Source organism: Eschrichtius robustus, chromosome 20 (assembly GCF_028021215.1).
Source record: "Eschrichtius robustus isolate mEscRob2 chromosome 20, mEscRob2.pri, whole genome shotgun sequence".
Classification (NCBI taxonomy): Eukaryota; Metazoa; Chordata; class Mammalia; order Artiodactyla; family Eschrichtiidae; genus Eschrichtius; species Eschrichtius robustus.
Window position 1 is genome coordinate 24,256,701 of NC_090843.1, and position 20,684 is coordinate 24,277,384.

The 20,684-nt window shown below is 37.3% G+C and overlaps 1 protein-coding gene across 4 annotated transcripts in view; it reads right to left on the minus strand.

Moving 5' to 3' along the window:
- The window catches only part of LUC7L3 (LUC7 like 3 pre-mRNA splicing factor), a 24,218-nt gene extending 3,543 nt beyond the window's left edge, over nucleotides 1-20,675 (minus strand). For 2 of the 4 annotated variants that reach the window (XM_068530180.1, XM_068530182.1), the window contains exons 1-9: nucleotides 20,436-20,673; nucleotides 9,904-9,970; nucleotides 6,948-6,987; nucleotides 6,319-6,463; nucleotides 5,889-5,963; nucleotides 4,491-4,595; nucleotides 3,371-3,532; nucleotides 2,694-2,977; nucleotides 2,017-2,177 (exon numbers count right to left, since the gene is read on the minus strand). In XM_068530180.1, coding sequence (XP_068386281.1) covers nucleotides 2,017-2,177; nucleotides 2,694-2,977; nucleotides 3,371-3,532; nucleotides 4,491-4,595; nucleotides 5,889-5,963; nucleotides 6,319-6,463; nucleotides 6,948-6,987; nucleotides 9,904-9,970; nucleotides 20,436-20,534 — 1,138 coding nt within the window. In that variant the 5' untranslated portion in view covers nucleotides 20,535-20,673. Of the gene's footprint in view, nucleotides 1-2,016; nucleotides 2,178-2,693; nucleotides 2,978-3,370; nucleotides 3,533-4,490; nucleotides 4,596-5,888; nucleotides 5,964-6,318; nucleotides 6,464-6,947; nucleotides 6,988-9,903; nucleotides 9,971-20,435 lie in introns of all 4 variants that reach the window. The other 2 variants (XM_068530179.1, XM_068530181.1) reach the window with 2 other exon arrangements.
- Between the last annotated feature and the right edge of the window lie 9 nt (nucleotides 20,676-20,684).

The window sequence follows — 20,684 nt, forward strand, 5'->3', positions numbered from 1 at the left end:
GCTATGGATTAAAAAAGGAACCTCTCTTGACAAAGAGAGCACCCTAAATTGGTTGGTGGTTAAGAAAGATAGGTTTGTGCAAGAAACCACTTTTCGTCTGTGGAGTCAGATAAAGTGCTTTCATTACAGCACATGGAATAGTGAGCTCCCTCTTATTCATCGCCATTATCAAATGCTTGCTACTGCTCGTATCTGACCTCAAAGTTCAGGCCTTCAGTTATTTATACGGAGTGCCTAATTGGCCACACGGTATTTTCAAAAGCCAATAAATCATGTCACTTCTAAAAGAGATCCCAACGTTTAAAATAAATCTATAATGGCATACCCAATCTTTCAAGATGGACCAGATGCAGAGTTTTCTCTGAATCAAGTCTTCACTCCTTCCTTCACATCTCACCAGGAAAATCCCTGTTTGTCCATAATCTAAACACAATGCAGCTTATTGTACTTAAACAAAAGTTTGATTATATTCCACGATGTGATCATTACAATAAGGATCATAGTTTAGCAATTCAACTCATCTTTTCTGCTCTCTCTAGAAATTACACAAACTGTTTTTAAGTCAGACCAGTGACATTTATTGCTCAACTTTGATCCCAGATAGTTATGAAGGCTAGCTAGCTTTTGTCCCTGAGAACCAATGCAACTATTTTAAGTGTCACAAATGAGGATACAGCAAAGAGCTTTAGTTCTCAGAGAGAAGTGATTAATTTCATCTCTGACATCCATATCTGGCTCTTGAGAGTTGACCCATCATCCCCAAAATACATTACACAGAAAGTCTTGCAAAAAGGTTGGGTGAAGCTTTCTTAAAACTAATATAGTCAGTTAACTCTTGGTATCAATTGCCTTTTGAATCACAAAAGTAATTTCTGAACTTAAATGGCAAATACTAAAGCTCACAAGAGCAAGTTTTCAAAATTATCCTGTTTCCTACTTTTTAACATTTGCTCCATGTTGTAGAAAAAGCGAATATATGTAAATATTTTTAAAAAGAGAAGATGCACTTATCTGAGGAAAAATAAAACACACACACACAAAAAATCCATTGTTTGTGCTGCTAGTTTCCTAACTCAGTTAAACCCCACAAAAACTATAGACTAGTTTCATAAAAGAAAATAATGAGTATCACATACACGTCTAATATAATAAATTCAAACAGGAGCACACATATTATGTTGGTGATCAAACATGGACACAGATAGGCAGAACAGGATGGAACAAGCAGAGCCAAGAAAATCAGAAATAAGCCCTTTCTCTCATTCCTGAAAACCATGCAAAGCAGAATAGCCCAGTCAATACAAAATGACAGACGCACAAAGAATCTGAAGAAAACGCAGAAAAGGCGACCCTAATGATTAAAAGAATTATCGTTCAATGAAGGCTAAGTTGAAAGATGAGAATATCCTTGTGAAAACATGCCAAAGACAAAATGAAAAAGTCCACTAAGAGTGCACAGTGAACCAGCTACTGGAATGCCACAGAAAACCAAAGGAAAAAGTAGAGGGGACAGAGCATGTTGCTTCAATAAAAAACATGGTAAGACACATGTAAGGCATTCAACTACTACAAACTTAGAAGTACCGAGTTAAATGAATGCTGTACATGAGCACCAATGCAGTAATGTACATTTACTCTGCAAGACATATTATGGAACACTGCAGCAAGTACAAAAAAAAAAAAAAAAGTTGCCAATAACCAAGAATTCTACACCTTAATAAGCCTAAAAGGTAATGCAATACTTGGAAGAAACTTAAGTGATAAGCCTTCAAGTTATGAATTGAAGGATGTGACTTTAACATGTTCTAAGAAAACACCAGGCCAACTGTCATTCTCACAAGTCAGAGCAGGAGGAGGGAGAATAATGCTTGTCTCCTACTGAATGGTATTCATCATAAGTGAAAATGAGTACAGCTTGAAGTGGAACTCTGCCTGTGTCTGAAGAAAAGTGAGTCGGTGGGGAGACAAGAAAGTGAAAACAGTCTCTTAATAAATTAAATTCTCATAAAAACTAACCTTTCTCCTTGGATTTTCTATCTTGTTCTCTGTCCCGACTTTTGCTCCTGTGCTTATATGACTTTCGATCTCGGCTTTTTGATCTTCTTCGATCCCGACTACGAGATCTATGCTTTCTTTCTGATCTATCATGGCTTCTGCTTCTTCGTCGATCTCTGCTTCTTAAATAATTTGAAACAAAAGGAAAGCAACTTCAGCTGATATTACAGTAAGAAAAAACCTTGAAGAATTACATACTGTTGAATAAATAACAAGATTAAAAGCAAAACTTACCCTTAAAGGCAAAAGAATAGAATCTACTATTAAAACATATTTACATTAGAAATCTTAAAAACTGAAAATTGAAAATCCTTCTAACTTCAATTTTTCAAATAGGTAGCCCTACCCAAAATAATTTGATTTAAATGTCTTCTCAGAATCAATGAGAAGAGAAGCACTTAAAAGACCATCCAGTACACTGACTTCCTAATAAGACTGCATCAAACCTCCCTTAGACTGCCTCAGAAATAGCAATGAAGTTGCCTCAAAGATGGATTCATTCAGATTCAATTCTCATAATCCATCCTCAAGCTTAATGAGACTTAAGAGAGTCAAGTCCCAAGGACTATCACTAGTAATTACTACTGTTTATTGCACACTCACTATATGTCTGGCACTGTCTCATGTGTTCAATATACCTGCTTCGCCTTCTTTCTCTACTTCGTGATCTTTTGTGGTCCCGAGACCTGCTGCATCTTCGGTCAGAAGTTCGGCTTGAGTGCCGACTCCTTGATCGACTCCTCTTTCTTCTTTCTCTGTCTCGAGCCCTTTCCTTTTCTCTTTCTTCCTCTTCTCTTCGTCTTTTCCTCTCTCTTTCTTCCCTTTCTCTCTCCCTTTCTTTTTCTCTTTCTTCTCGTTCTTGTTTCTCCTTTTTTAAACGCTCATCACGATCAGGTTCTTCAGTTCTTTTTCTTAATTTTTCCTAAGGAAACAGAGTTTGATTTTTTTTTTTTAGAACTATATAAAGACACTGTCAAACAAGGGCTACCTAATGTGAAGCATTTTTAGACCAACTTATGGAATTTGATGCCCTAAAAGTGAAATGGAGAAATCTCAACACCATGTATGTACACAAGATATCTGACTAACCCTCAGGAATATTCTTTCTCCCAAATTCCTAGCACTACAGAGTAAAAAAAATAAAGCGCTTTGCTAATCTAATGAATAGCAGAACATTATAGGGATTATCGCTACCTCAAATAACACAGTCAGCAAAAATATCAACGAGAGGTTTGTATCTCTATGTCATCAATTTTTAACCATACTAAAATAAAGTACTAGCTATAGCTAAAATACATGTTTATAAGAAACTTACTTTTAATTCTTCTACAGTAGCTTTAATTTTGGCATAGCCCATGTGCTGTTTTCCCATCAAATGGTCATCTACCCGGGACTGGGCATCTCCCACTATCAAAAAGGCTCCACACACTTCACAAACTTCCATTTGTTTTTCTTGGGCAGCAAAACTTTCAATTGTCTGAAATGATAAATCAGTTATTATAAGAATATCTGAGGAAGACAGAACAAACAAATCTCCCCAAAAGTACTTAACATTTAGAATAGATTTTTAATTTTGTCAACTGCTACTTTCCATTTCCCCAAAGCCATAATACTGAGCAGCAACTTTTAGAGAGAGGAAGTATGACAGCAGCAATCAACTTTCCACATCACCCAAGAAGTACTTAGACTCCATCCCTCAACTCCAACAAAGAAAAACCTACCTATACCACCTCAAAAAAGCTACCTATTTTAGTCTGAATTCATTTCTCGTTTGGTTCAACAGGTTAAAGATGTGGACTCCATATTAAAAATGTTTTTCAAAATCATTAAGGAATTGAACTCACTGAGTATAATCTGAACATATCCTTTTAATATTTGGGAACCAATGACCAATTATATTCTAGCATCAATATCCAAAACATGTATTTTGTATGTACAAATACATACACTGATACAAAATACATTGTATCAAATACATTGATACAAAAACATGTATCAATATCCAAACATTATATTCTCTAACTGAAAGTTAAGAAAGTAGAAGGCATTATTAAGAGTATACCAATTCTGTACTAAGGTTAAATACAAACCGAGTAATTTGTTCTAACAAACAAAAAATAAATAAAACCCAGGCCCAAATGAATACTTATGATCTAAGGCACAGGTTGGCAAGCCAGCGGCTAGAGGCCTGTTTTTGTAAAGTTTTACTGGAACAAAGCCACATCCAATTGTTTATATATTGTTTAAAGCTGCTTTTGTAATATAAAGGCAGAGCTTTTATATTACAAATCTTGTGACCTGCAAACCTAAAATATTTACTATGTAGCCCTTTAAAATAAAGTTTGCTGACATTAGAAAACTGTTCTCAAAACGGAATAGATCCTAGTAATTCACAGTGAACAGCCTGGGTAAATCAAAATGAGGTTGCTACTCACCGAAGTTGTGGACCTAAGTAATTCTCTCTCTTCTTTTAACTGTTCAACTAATTTCATCATTCCCTGGGCTTCTTCTACTTTTCCTTCAGATCCTAATTCTTCAATCTAAGGGGAATTTAAAAAGCAGTCAGGATATCTTTCTAACCACACTATCCAAGTATTTTTCTTTTTACCCCAAGCTTCATTAGCATTAGCGGTTGTTTTGGGTTTTTGTTTGGTTTTGTTTAGTGAAGCCCGCATTAATTATGTATACTTGACAGAACAGCAAATTTCTAAGGTGCACAATTTCGTAAGGTTTGACTCCCATGAAATCAACACCACCATCTAGATAATAAACATATCCATCACCCCAAAGGTTTCCTCCTGCCTCTTTGTTGTATCTCCTCCCAAAGCAACCACTGGTCTGCTTTATGTCACTATAGATTAGTTTGCATTTTCTAGCATTTTATTTAAATGGAACCATGCACTTTTTTTTCCTTCTGTAGGGCTCTGGCCTCTTTCACTCAACCTATTATCTTAAGATTCATCCACACTGTTACATGTAGTTAATTCCTTTTTATTACTGAGTAGTGTATCACACTCTATAGATCAGGGGTCCCCAACCCCCGGACCAATAGCGGTCCGTGGTCTATTAGGAACCTGGCCACACAGCAGGAGGTGAACGGCAGGCGAGCGAGCAAAGCTTCATCTGTATTTATAGCTGCTCCCTATTGCTGACATTACCACCTGAGCTCCACCTTCTGTCAGCATTATGGTGAGCTGTATAATTATTTCATTATATCTTACAATGTAATAGTAATAGAAATAAACTGCACGATAAACGTAATGAGCTTGAATCATCCCAAAACCAACCCCCCACCCCCATCCGTGGAAAAACCTTCTTCCATGAAACCGGTCCCTGGTGCCAAAAAGGTTGGGGACCGCTGGTATAGATACATCACATTTTTTTTTATCCATTAACCTACTGACACACACGTGTTCTTTCCAGGCTTGTTTGGGGTGTTATTTGCCTATTATGAATAAAGCCACTATAAACATTGGTATACAACTCTTTGTGTTAACATATGCTTTCATCTCTCTAGCAGTGGAATGGCTCGTGGTGCCTCTTTTAACTTTTTAAGAGAGAAACTTTTTTCCAAAGTGGCTGCACCATTTTACATACCCCAACAGTGTAAGATAGTTTGTTTGCCCAGCTCTCCACTAACACTTGATATGGTCAGTCTTTTTAATTTTAGCAATTCTAATAGGCGTTCAAAAAGCATCTCACTGTGGATTTGTATTTCCCTAATGTCTAATGACATTGCGCAACTTTACATGTATTTATTTGCCATCCTTATACCTTCTTTGGTTAAGTGTCTACTCCAAGTGTTTTCTGACATTAATGCACACAATTCTCACCTGCTGCAGGAGTACATCGATTTTATCTGTTAGAACCTGAATTTTTTCTTCATTTTTGCCTGTTGGACCAGCTGCCTAATGAAGACAACAGAATGTATTATCAACAACTAAAATACAGAGATAGACATTCAAACTCTCACATACCATACCTAATATTTGTATTTAATAACTGAAATGCTGAATCACAAGGATAGTAACTCAATTACCTCAATTTTTGTTAATCAGCTGCATATTTTGTCAGTTATTGATATTTAAGATCAAAACCTTATGATTAGCAAAATCAATATTATATTTACTAATAAAGACTGAAATTTTAAAAGAATACAAAGTAATGAATGAACCTGAACACAAGTTTCAACACTAGGGAAGTCTATGGGTTTCCAGAGAACAAGGACACTTTACAAAGACTGTAAATTAATTTCATACTCACCCCAGATGACTGCTGGTTTTGAGATAATGCCAAACGAGCATGGCCTCGTCTAATTCTACGTTCTACTTCTGCAAGTAAGCTCTGTAAGTATCGCAGAAAATCTCTCTCATAGCCAACTTTCATAAAACGAGAACTCTTCTCATACCTAATAAAAATGAAAATAAACAAGCACTGTTTTCCTTCCAAATATTTATTGATTACAACTCTCATATTCTATCTTAACTAATCTCATGGACTACTGCATTTTGACTGAAGGCGTAAGGAATTCCCTGGCGGTCCAGTGGTTAGGCCTCTGTGCCTTCACTGCTGAGGGCCCGGGTTCAACCCCTGGTCAGGGAACTAAGATCCTGCAAGCCGTGAGGAGCCACCAAAAAATAATAATAAAAGAAAAAAAATAAAAAACAAATGTGATATAGAAAAAAAAGCTTAGGCTTATTCTTGGCATACAGTATGTACTCACATGGTGATACAACATTAAGCTGCATCACTTTCTACCACCCCCAACTAATGAACAGGATCTCTGTCCAACATTCATTTTAAACGAATTTCAATTATTTCTTCAATCCTTGTCCCCTTTAAACCAAATAATGATGGGGGATGGGGGGATGACCCCCAAAAAGGTAACTTACTGTTTTCGCAGATTTTCATCATGAATTTTTTCACAAGGTCCTGAAAGAACAAGAAATATGAAGGTATAAATTATTGAAGTTAACTTTTCTCTTGCCAAAACAAAAGGAAGTTCTTTTTTAAAAAAGGAAAGAAGATCCATTTAATCACTGAGTAGTCTGTAGACACCTAAATTAAGCCTACTGAATCATGAAGCAACATACCCAAGTAAGCACATGAAAAGTGTTCTCCTTAGTCTTCAAGATGAGTATAACGCAGAACTACGTAAGAGAAGAAAAAAGAGGGAGTAGGAGGAATGAAAAAATTGTTCCTTACTGCCACCAAGAAGAAAACTGGGATGAGGGTAGACCACTGGTCTGAACCACCAGCGACAGTTTATTAATTTTGAGTCTCTGTGAATAGTACAAGACTAGCACCCTAGTCCTACCCCTTACCATCTCCAAAAGGCAACCAATTTTGACCCTTTCAGTTGTATCTTCTGGAATTTACCTCCATATTTCTAAATTTTATGCTTATTTTGCTTTTTCTTGGTTTATCTTAGGCATCAAAAATTTAAGTTAAATAAACATTCAGTGCTTATATTTTGATTATGCAAGTCCTACATTAACTGCTGAGTCAAACAAAAGGTGCATTATAATGACACTTTTGATACACTTACTGGAATTCTTTGTTTAGTCTTTTCTATGTCTCTATTTCCAAATTCTTCTCAAACACTTTAACTCAGCTATAAGAAACCATCTCAATACCAATCTCCTTCAAGATTCAAAATATATCAGCTAACCAGCTTTATTTCTTCCATGAGCTTTCTGTCCTGCTTCAACCTGGGCTGCTTTTTTTCTAAGCTCACTAATAGAGTTGTCATCCTTAGAAACTCCTTTTCTGGTCTGTACTGAAGTTTACTGGATCTCTCATTTCTCTCCTTCTTGGTTTATGCCCATGAGTTTCCAGAGAAAAGGTGGTAGATAAATTTGTTGAGACCGTGCATGTCTGAAAATGTCCTTTTTTTTCCACCCTCATATTTTCCTGTTTGGCTATATAGCCAACCTAGGTAAAAACATTTTTTTCATTCAGAATCCTGAGGGTATTTCTCCAGTGTCTTCAAGCTTCCAGTGTCATACTGACAAATCTGAGGCCATCCTGATTGATAACCCTATGTGCCCCACCCTCACCCCTGGTGTTCTGGAATTTCACAATGGTGTGGATCTTTTTTCATTTGTTGTGCTGAGCTCTTGAAGGACTCACTCAATCTAGAGGGTAAAGTCCTTTAGTAATGCAATATTAAAATTTCCTCCCTTCTGTTTTCTCTATCTAGAACTCTTAATTAGCTATTAGAGGACTGGACTAATATAATTTTTTCAAATTTTAATTTTTTATTAACATTCCACAAATTTATTTTATCCTCAAAACTTTCCCCTGATTTTATTTCAGATTTCTCTAGTTCTAATTTCTAGGAACTCTTCTTAGTTTTTCAAAACTTCCCTTTTTATACAGCATCCTATTCCTCCTGATATGTTCTCTTATTTCTCTGAGGATACTAAATTTAGTTATGGCTTTAAAATTTTTTTTTTCTTCTGTTTTCCCCCATTATCCACCATACTCCACTAAATTCTTTTTTTCTGTTGGTTTTGGTTAATCTTTTGTTTGAAGGTTTTCTTCAAATGTCTGACTGGTATTCCTTGGCTGGCAAAACACTTCCAAAATCTGACTCGAAGTTGGTATGCTCAGGCAGGGTTTGTCAACTAACAGGCTTTACCATAGGAAAATTGGGCAGCAAGACTTTCTTTTAGGAGATTCCCCAAGGGTCAGTACCTGTAGATCACTTCTCTGGAACTGTTCACTTTCTCTAAAGAATCCTCTTCTCTTCTGCCTGGGGAAAAAACATCTGGCTGTATCCTTCTAGGAACAGGGCAGAGGAAGGGAATGGGAAAACCTCACTATTGAGAATACAGACTCATTTAATCTCTTATAGTCTCATCTTTGTTCATTACTGCCCTGTCCTGTATCTCTACTCCCAATATCTAGATACATCCAGCCCTAATGTGCTCTTAATGTTTTAGGGCAAGCTGTTAATGTTTCTAGAATGATACTAGTTATGTACCATCCTTGGGAGAAGAAAATGATCAAATTTTTTTTTTGCACTTTGTGGTTCAAATGAACTAGAGTCTCCTTACCCCAATTTCTTCAGAACATAACCCCCTGGGGTCTCCTGGGCTGTAGGGGTGGGAGACAGAATCACCAGATGCACAGGTCTGACCACAGACTAGTGGTTCTCAACAGGGGGCAGTTTTCCCCCAGGGGTATCTGGCAATGCCTGGAGGCATTTTTGGTTGTCACAATTGGGAAATGTTACTGGCATCTACTGGGTGCAGGCCAAGGATGCTACTAAACATCCTACAATTCAAAGGACAGCCCCTCCCACCCCCGCAAACACAGAATTTTCCAGGTAAAACTGTCAAATGTCAAGGTTGAGAAACCCTGAACTAGACTAATCTCTGGTTTTCAGCCCCATGATTCAACTCTGCCTTCTATGGTACCTGATGCCTCCAAATCCTGAGCCTGTCCAGGGTTCTGCTGATCAAACTCTTGCTTCTGTTTAATATCCCCTTCTGCAGGCTTTTAGGGTACAGGTTTCTCTGCTATTCTTCCATCCACTTGTCATCTTCCAAAAATGTGCTGACATCTCTAATGTTATCTCGACTCTTCCATTTACACCTTTTTTGTTTTTAAATTTTCATTTTAGTGGAGGGGTTTCAGGAGGGAGTGGAAATAGATATGTATATTCAATTAAGCCACCACGTTTAATTAGACTGACATTTATTAATACATTCAAAAAACTAAACCAGGAAAGAAATTACTTTATCAACAAACCTTTAAGAGAAAACCTCTTTTCAAAATTATAAAGTATCAGTTTCTCTTTAATCATAAATTCGATAGAAGTTACACAGAATATTTACTTACCAAGATCAGAACGAGTGTTTGTGAACAATTCCGCAGGACAAAAACCACAGAGATAATATTTACAAACCTAGTGAAGAAAAACAAAGGTAATTTAACTTTTTGAAATTGTTCGGTTTTAGAACTATACCAGAAAAGGGTGCCAAATGACTATTTTCTCATTTCATGATCTTCATCTTTCAACCAAGTAAGTTTAAGAACAATTTCATTTGTTAAGCCATTTAGTTAGGTAAATTAATGACTTTCAGACTCCTGGATTTCAGTACAAGAAATGCAGGACTGACAGTTACCAGCATTTTCTATTTCTATAATTACTTCCTATTTCTATTACAGTATTAGAAATCACTGCCCTACTCCCAAGCAACAAAAAATATTGGATAAAGACATCCAGAAAAAAGATGACTTTTTATTTCTATTTAAAAACACACAAATAAAAAACACATTGTTCTTACTGTCTAACTTTGTTAAAGACCAGAACCAATTTACAGACTAAGATTTGGAAATCACTGCCTAAATTCCAAATAACACTTATTTAAAGCAATCTGGTTCAGTATTTTCACTTAAAGAGATCCTGTAACAGGCCCTAAGATGTAGTGGATATTTTCACACATGCCAGCACTTTACTGAGTGACTTCTATGGTATGAGGAAAAATTATTAACATGAAACCGACTTTTAATTCTCTCTCATTGGTACTTTTGTAACTCCTTCAGATATATTCCAAGACTGCTCTATCCTATGTTTAATTCTATAACACTGCAAACCAAAACCTGTTAAGCAAAATTCCAAAGTATCTCCCTTCATATAACCCTTCATTGTTATTGGGTAAATTTTCAATGTAAAACTATGATAGAAAAGGTCTGCTAAATTTAAGATTGGATGAGTTTTTTCGAGACACTTAGAACTGGATGTTAAATCTCAAATAGACTGTTTTTTGCTTCAAAGGTCAATTGTTTTATACTTGTCTGAAGCAATGTGGTTCCATAAGCTGTGTCCAGAAGAACTAATAAGGTCTTATAAAGAAAGGTCTCATAAAGAACAATGAGATTCAAAAATCATGTCTAAACATATTTAGTTTTATATCAATATTATCCTGTTATATGTAGCCATGTGTCATAGTATCTTTATACCATTTTCTTTTCTTTAGAAGTTCTAACACTCGATTTTAAGTTATTAAAAAGGCTCTGTATGACCACAAATAACATGTTGGCGAGGATGTGGAGAAAGGGGAACCCTTGTACACTGTTGGGAGGAATGTAAATTGGTGCAGCCACTGTGGAAAAACCATATGGAAGTTCCTCAAAAAAGTAAAAATAGAACTACCATATATGATCCAACAATTCCACTCCAGGGTATATATCCAAAGAAAACGAAAACACTAATTCAAAATGATACATGCACCCCAATGTTCACAGAAGCATTATTTACAACAGCCAAGATATGGAAGCATCCTAGGTGTCCATCAACACATGAATGGATAAAGAAAATGTGGTATATATACACAACGGAACACTAATCAGCCATGAAAAAGAATGAAAATTTGCCATTTGCAACAACAAAGATGGACTTGGAGGGGATTATACTTAGTGAAATAAGCCAGACAGAGAAAGACAAATACTGTACGCATTTGTGGAATCTTAAAAAAAAAAAAGCAAGTTAGTGAATATAATAACAACAAAATAAAACAGACTCCGTGATATAGAGAACAAACAAATGGGGCAAGGGAAGAGGCAGGGGCAAAATAGAGGTAGTGTATTAAGAGGTACAGACTATGATGTATAAAATAAATAAGCTACAAAGATATATTGTACAGCACAGGGAATATAGCCAATATTTTACAGTAACTGTAAATAGAGTAAAATCTTTAAAAACTGTAAATCACTATGTTGTACACCCGAAACTTATATAATATTGTAAATCAACTATACCTGAATTTTACAAGGGCTCTATACGTGCAAATGGTTAATGTTTTAAAATGCTATATACTTTTCTAATTATTAAAAAGTCTGATTTGTTAAATTTTGCATCCACTTTAAGTGTATCAGCAAAATACCAATGCCAACATTCAGTTTAAGAATCTCTTTCAGGGGACTTCCCTGGTGGCACAGTGGTTAAAACTCCATGCTCCCGATGCAGGGAGCCCGGGTTCGATCCCTGGTCAGGGAACTAGATCCTGCATGCATGCTGCAACTAAGAGTTTGCATGCCACAACTAAGGAGCAAGCGAGCCACAACTAAGGAGCCCATGAGCCGCAACTAAGACCCAGCGCAACCAAATAATTAATTAATTTTTTTAAAAAAAGAATCTCTTTCATTTAGGGGAAGAAGGACAGAGACAAAGAGGGTATGCTACTTATCTTTCAGACTATTAATCCTGGTTCCAAGGGCCCAAAAATTATTTAACAAATTCCCCACAATTTTAATAGTTATATGAAATAGGTTAATGATAGTTATTACCAGCATTTACCATTATTTCTAGCTACAAATTATATGGTTTTAATTATATTATTAAATTATATTAATTATATTATTTAATTTTAAAACTAAACTTGGCGTTCAGCCCTCATAAGTATGAAAGTTTACTATTATTACTATCACTATGCATTTTACTTTCAAGTACATATGTAAATATAAGACTACTGTTCATTAAAACAAAAGGAATAAACATCTCTGTGGTCCCTCCTGACTCTTAAATATAACCAAATACAAACTTCAAGTATTTCTAGGAAGGAAATCTTTTTGGAAGTATTTCCAAATAGTACTTATTGAATCTTAGTTTTACTAACATTTATCACCAAAATCAAACTGACCTGGATCTGAACTGGGCTTTACCACATACTGTATGACTTAAGTTTTCTGTAAAAGTGGGGATGACTACTAACTTCAAGGTTTGTCATAAAATGTGTAATAAATTCTGTTTTTTAAAACTAAAATACCTCTGATTTTCAGAGCTATTTAAAGTTTTATTCTTAGGACTTCCCTGGTGGCACAGTGGTTAAGAATCTGCCTGCCAATGCAGGGGACATGGGTTCGATCCCTGGTCCAGAAAGATCCCACATACCGCGGAGCAACTAAGCCCATGCGCCACAATGACTGAGCCTGCGCTCTAGAACCCACGAGCCACAACTACTGAGCCTGCGTGCCACAACTACTGAAGCCTGTGCGCTTAGAGCCCGTGCTCCGCAACAAGAGAAGCCCCTGCAATGAGAAGCCCGTGCACCGCAACGAAGAGTAGCCCCCGCTCACCGCAACTAGAGAAAGCCCACGCGCAGCAACGAAGACCCAACGCAGCCAAAAAAATTTTTTTAATTAAAAATAAAGTTTTATTCTAAACTCTAAGCCTTATTTATATAAATAGTTTTCCAAAACACAGTACATTCTAAGTGGTCAAAACTCTAAGTCTAAATATACTATGTCAGTTTTCCAATAAAATACATGAGTGAACACACTTAAATCTAATAAGTACCGTATGGAATTTTAATTTTAAATGGCATTTAATTTTAAAAAGTGGAAAATGGCACTTCAACAATCATTTAACACTATGTGCTAAAAACGATGCTTGAAGTATCAATACAAGACTCACTCCTCAAGAAGCTTGGTCTAGTAGCGACACAGAAACTAAAATGTACATGCATCACTAGAACAGACGGGAATTTAGTCAGGAATGTCAAGTGGTGAAGCTTGAACTGATTAAGTTCAGAAGTGGAATGACAAGACATTCTAGGCATAAGGAAACATGAAAAGACAGACATAGCACAGTATGAAATAGGCAAGTTGAAATAGGTATGCTTGGAGAGGCAACATACTGCAGAGTTTGAATCGTGGCCGCCACTTTTCAACTGTGAAAAACTATAGGCTGTAACTCTGCCTCGTGTCCTCAATACAAAAAAAGGAGACAATAAGTATTTCACAGTGGGATTGTAAAACTTAAACTCTCCGTTTAATGAATTGGGAGAAATGGGCAAATAAGTCTGGTTTTTTAAATACTACCCATTACTTTATAAAATATGTCTTCAGGCACTAGGTAGATCAAATAAGACATGCCAGCAGGTCTACCTATAATTTAGTCCAATCACTCCACCTGAGATGAGAAACTGAGATCAACCACATGACCTGCCCTGAAGGCATCTTACAAAATACAGATTAAAACCTATTTTCCTAATTCTTTTCTGTGTGCTCTTTCTACTCTCCAATTCTCCTTAAGATATTGTCGTAAAGAAATGGAACATCAACACGTTTGTTATTCTACCCAATAAACTCTAGCTACTTAGACTGCTTCTTTTAACCCTTCCCAGGGATTGAGGATGTTTAACTAAAAATATTGTCTTTTTTTTTAAAATAAATTTATTTTATTTATTTATATATTTTTGGCTGTATTAAGCTAACACTAAAGACCAGAAGAGTTCAATCTCAACAGCATACTTTTCACTACCACTTAAGAGAATGCAGATACAACCAATCTTAGGAATCTGACTAGAAAATTTTAATTCCAAGTTTCCATCACATTAAACAAAGTCAAACTGTCAAAAATTAAAACAATATCTGAAAATAAAATTCAAATTCAAAATTCAAAAAAATAAAAATCTGGCATTAGATACTTTGTTGGGAAAAGAAACATTCCAAACATTACTAGAGTTGTGGGACAATTTTGCAGCATCCATCAAAATGACTAAGTAAAATATGCATTTAACTTAGTCATCATCTTTCTAGGAACCTATCCTACAAATGATTCAGCTACATGTACGAGAACGTTCATTGCAGATTGGTTGGTAATGGTAAAAGAATTTGACATAATCTACATATCCACCAGGAAATAGTTAAACTAAGACAGATTTTTTTTTTTTAATTTATTTTTGGCTGTGTTGGGTCTTCGTTGCTTAACGCGGGCTTTCTCTAGTTGCGGCGAGTGGGGGCTACTCTTAGTTGTGGTGCGCGGGCTTCTCATTGCAGTGGCTTCTCTTGTTGCAGAGCACGGGCTCTAGTCGCGCAGGTTTCAGTAGTTGCAACACGCGGGCTCAGTAGTTGTGGCACACGGGCTCTAGAGCACAGGCTCAGTAGTTGGGGCACGCGGGCTTAGCTGCTCCGCGGCATGTGGGATCTTCCCAGACCAGGGCTCGAACCCGTGTCCCCTGCATTGGCAGGCAGATTCTTCCATGCGCCACCAGGGAAGCCCTAAGGTAGATTTACATGTACCAACGAGGAAAGATTCCACAGTATAAGTGAAAGTTCTTAAGTATATATTATAACTTATATAACATTACATTATTATATGACAACTTTCACTTATGTATCTGTGCCTGTAAATTACTAGAAAACATCTGGAAACATACATACAAATTTTTAAGCTTTTCCAGGGGAATTTGGCAACAGGAAGGGGAGACAAGGTCAGACTTTCGCTGTTTACTTCTCATTTTAATCTTTTATAGTAAAGCAAGTTTACTTTTGTAAAAAATCATTTTAACAACTCTAAATCAGAGGGAACATAATAGTAAAATCAATTCCTAACAGTAATTAGTCATGGTTCACTCTCTTTTTTATTGCCTACACAAATTTCTTGTAAAATTTTAATCAATTTTCCACAGCAGCAGAGATAGTGAACATCTCTCTCCCACTAAGAAGCCTTCATTTCTCAATGTCATTTAGTCCCAACTTTTAACAAGGCTTATAAAAAACATTCAAAACAAGGTTCCTGCTCATCTATCTACACACCTCCTTCCCCAACAACAAAAACAAGGGCTTCAGCTCTAATACTATTCACAATTTCTCAGGCCTAAGATTCTCTCCAGCCCCTAGTTAACATTTGTCTTCTCTCCCTCAGGCTAACTCCTACGAATCCTTTAGGTCCCAGTATTTAAAGGCCACTTTAAGAGGCCTTCCCCAAGTACCCCAGTCTGGGTTAAGTGCCCCTTTCATGTGTGCTTTTCTAGACTTTCCCCCACTGTGCTACAAAAGCCCATTACTCCTTCAAAACTGCTACCAAATGACAGTTCTCTCAGGGAAAGTGCTGCATCTATACTATTCTGTTGTACATACTATAAGAATGATACATTTTTGTGTCATTCAAAATAATTTGTATTATTTGTATCATTCAAAGTAATTACAGGAGTTTCCTCAATTTACAAGAAATTATCAGAAAATTAAACACATTTCATAAAACAATGAAACACTGTATACTAACTTAAGCTACTTTCTCCCCTTGTGAAGAAATCAAGTCTAATGAGATACCAGGAATTCCCTGGAAGTCCAGTGGTTAGGACTCCGCGCTTTCACTGCTTGAGGGTCCAGATTCAATCCCTGGTCAGGGAACTAAGATCCCACAAGCTGCACGGTGCATCAGTAGAAAAAAAGCCTAATGAGACACACCGAGAGAGAGAGAGAGAGAGAGAGAGAGAGAGAGAGAGAGAGAGAGAGAGAGAGAGAGACACACACGGTTTCCCAAAGGCAATCAAATATTAAGGAAATACCTTAATATTTTCAGTGTGATAATAATATTGTGGTTATTTATTTGTCGTGCCCCAAGGCATGCAGAACCTTAGTTCCCCAACCAGGGAGTGAACCTGTGCCCCCTGCACTGGGCAGTCTTAACCACAGGAACGCCAGGGAAGTCCCAGTCCTTATATTTTAGAGATAGATAATGATGTCTTTAACGTTGAAATGATACAACTGCTTCAAAATAATGAAAGAGGTAGGACATACAGAGGAAATAATACTGGCCATCTGCTGATAATGTGTCTTACTGGGTATGGTTACATGCAGAGTTCATTCCACTATTCACTTCTATGTGTGTTTTGGAGAGAAAAAAGTAAACAGCAGTTATATACACAACATATAGGCTGCTGGCAATTCCAAGAAGCCCAACACTTACTACGCACTACAGAGTGAGGCAAGAGTTGTCTATACTTCTGACAGATAAAACACTTTGGTGACTATGAATTAAAACTGTCTAGTAAAATACTTCTAGATGCCATGCAGTATAATTACTCATTTTTTGCTTCCAATTTCCTTCTTAGATTCTGAATCCCTTTTTTAGATGTTAAAAGTCACAAGTAAAAATGTGGACAGTAACTTAACTGCTTTTTCTTTTCTAAACAACTTTCAGTGTCAGTGACGGTACCTGCTAACACTGTGAAGATTTTAGAAAAGAACATTTATTTCAATTCCCTTCATAAATTATTAGGCCTTCATTGAAAAGAGGGCACACTTGAATTTGATAAATTATGAACAAAGTCTCATTTTATATATTATTAGAATCAGAGTTAAGTCAACAGTTAATTTCACTTTTGGGGTGAGATCTACAATATAAAATCCTCAATTTGAACTACTAAGTTCCTTTTATATATATATAATAATAAAAGCTCCAGACCAAACTTTACAATTCCCTACAATCTCAACTCTTCAGATGACCAGAAGGCTACCAATGCTTCTCTATCAAACACTGAAATCTTTGCATGTGAACACTAACCAAAAGGTGCTCACACTAGGCAGTTTAAATCATACGCTTTCCTCATTACCCTGGTTGTTTAGGATTAACAAAGCAGAGCAAACTGCTTAATGCAAAAATACTAATAATCTCAAGGAAATGTAAAATATTAATCAATGAGGGAGGAGGGTGTGTCAATGAATCCTTGGAACAGTATTAAAGCTGATTTGACTTGAGTTGAAAACTACTTCAGTTGAACACTACTTTCTCTCAGATCCAAAGGTAACAATCTACAAAAGTTGGAAAGGCCTGTAAAGTAAAACACTTTCCCTGATAGTGGTTACATACATACATCTTTACAAATAAATGAAAGGTCAGTAATTTGCATCACAGAAGCATCCTTCACTTAAAAATTAGTTTCCCTCAAGTGCTTCTAGCTCACAATTAAAAACCTAGTATTGGGCTTCCCTGATGGCGCAGTGGTTAAGAATCTGTCTGCCAATGCAGGGAACACGGGTTCAATCCCTGGCCTGGTAAGATCCCACATGCCGCAGAGCAACTAAGCCCGTGCACCACAACTATTGAGCCTGCGAGCCACAACTACTGAAACCTGCCCACCTAGAGCCCGTGCTCCGCAACAAGAGAAGCCACAACAATGAGAAGCCCATGCACTGCAACCAAGGGTAGCCCCCGTTCACTGCAACTAGAGAAAGCCCGCGCACAGCAACGAATACCCAACACAGCCAAAAATAAAAATAAATAAATTTATTAAAACAAACAAAAAAACCTAGTATTGACACTAAGGAGGTGGGTCAGGAAGCAGTAGTTAATGAGCTTTAGTATGCGTAAAGATGCCATTTTAAAAAATGCAGATTTCTGGGGCCTTCACGTAGACCTATCAGAATGGGGGGGGGGGGGCGCCTGAGAAGTACAGATATCTGCATTTAAAACAAATTCCACAGATCAGTCTGATGCAGACATCTAAGAATTACTTTTAATAGTAATGTAAAGCTTCCATTTCATTGTTAAACAAAAGGACCCCACCCAGCTGAAATGGCTTTCTGCATCTAGTACAAGTGTGGCCAAGAAAAATTTCCAGATAGAATAGGAATGCAAAAATATTTTGGGGAATTCCCTGGTGGTCCAGTGGTTAGGACTCCACGCTTTCACTGACTACGGCTTGCGTTTGATCCCTGGTCAGGGACTAAGATCTCACAAGCCTCGAGGCGTGGGCAAAAAAAAAAAAAAAATTGAAATATCAGGTTACAGTGATGGTGAAACCCTTACAGTACATACTGGGGTTGTCCATTCCTCCAGGACTTTAGCACTAACAGCCAACAACATACACAAATGACCTGGAAGTGATGCCACGAGCTTCCCCAGCTTTATAAAACTCTATAGTAATTCCTGCTTATTTAGAAGACGCCACATGCTGGTCTACACCAACCTTTCCTTGCAGACAAGAATCTGAAACACCAGCAATTGACTTTTTCAAATCCCTGAATCTAGAATGAAGTGTAATCTGTCATTAAAGGCATAAAATATTTTGACAACAGCACCAAAAGTTTAAATCAGTGAGAAGCACTAAAACTGAAAGGAAAACAGATTTATTGTAACTAAGATGACATAAAACTTAAGTTGCTTTTCTGACAGCCTCATTGCTTATGTTATAAACCCAGCACATGTAATGCAATGTGGCAATAAAATACCACCAGGAAAAAAAGTTTCTCCACAACACTTGTTCAAAACCAATTAGGCACAGGCATAGGCTGCTCCAGTTGATAAGCAGGCAATCAAAAGCAATTTTCCCTCTGTAATTCAAAATAGATAAATGTCCTATTTGCCCATCAAGTGAATCATGATGTTCATTTTTTTCTTTTTGCAAAGCTTAGATTACTGAGTGAAGTGGTAAAAGAAAAAGTTACTTCACTGTGACAAAGAAATGCCTAGAAAAGAAAGAATCAAGGCAAAAAACACAGTTACTCTATAAATTCTACCACAACACTTCATACTACTGTGGAATCAGGCAGCGCCTCACAACTTTAGTCAAACGCTTATTTTTTAAGGTACTGAAAGGACTCGTCTAGCACCAACTTGTTTTCCCGCATTGCAAGAGAAATTTTATTCTGACCAAAGCCTATGTTTAAAATGAGTAAGCAACTTTAAAAAAAAGGCATATTTGTTTATTCCTTCATATTTTGATTAGTAACTGCCTGTAAATTATCTTGTTTGATTACAACCGCATGTAAAATTAAATTCTTCATCTATTCTTCAGGTAAGACCTAAAATAAACGTCACACATCGTGTTCAAAACACTAGATAAACATCAGGGTATTTGCAGAGAGCCAGTTTCATAGAACTGTGGAAAGTGAACAAGACCACAAAGATTAGGTTTAGTATCGCCATTTAACTTGCCAAAAGACCCTGGGTGAGCTTATCAAGTCTCATCTGTGAAACTGGGTTTATAATTATTTACCCTTACAGGGTTAAGAGAATCAAATGAGTTTCATGTGAAGAAAATGCCTTGACAATTATCTACATGAATGGCTTACTAGACCGTACTGCTATCAAACAATATTTGTAAATCACGGTGAACCCTACCAAGTTATGACCTCTTTTAAAATTTTATTTCCCCATATAAGCGTCGAAACTGAACCATTACTGAAATAATATACTGTCACGATTTTTACCACTAATGCTGGCCAGAAATTTCAGTCTAAATACGTCGCTCAGCCCAAATAACGGTAGAAATTTGCCCTTTCCCTTATTTCACAATGAAGTGAAAACTACAGAGCCTCTAGATGTAAAAAAAAAAAAAAAAAAAATTCCTTCCTTTCCCGCCTTTCCCTGCCTGATTAAGGTGCTTTTCAATTCTGCCAAGGGTCTTTTTGACTTCCTTGATACTTAAACAACAACAACAAATCATCCCTTATCCTAGGATCCAGGAGGACTCCTCCCTCCCGGGCTATCCTCCCGGCTCCCTCCGGCCACGGGGTCAGACACTTGACCCCGGGGCGGCCCGGGCCCCAAACCGCGCCGCGGCCCCGGCGGGCCCCAGTCCGTTCCACTCCCCTCCCCCACGGCACCCGGGCACAGGCCCAAGGCCCGCGGGACTTACGCTCTCGTGGTCCCACCGCACGTTGCTGCGCTTCTCATCCGGGGCGAGGTTTCGGTCCCGGCCCATTAACTCATCCAACAACTGCGCGGCCGAAATCATGGTGCTTTCCTCGGGCGACTGCTCCCACCAGCCCTGGCACCCACCAAAGAAAACGCCAGCGACACAGTCGCCAAGCTCTCCAGCCCGCTCCCGGCCTAAAAGCCTCCGCTAAACAGGAACCGATAAGACAAAATGGCCGCCGCGCGGACG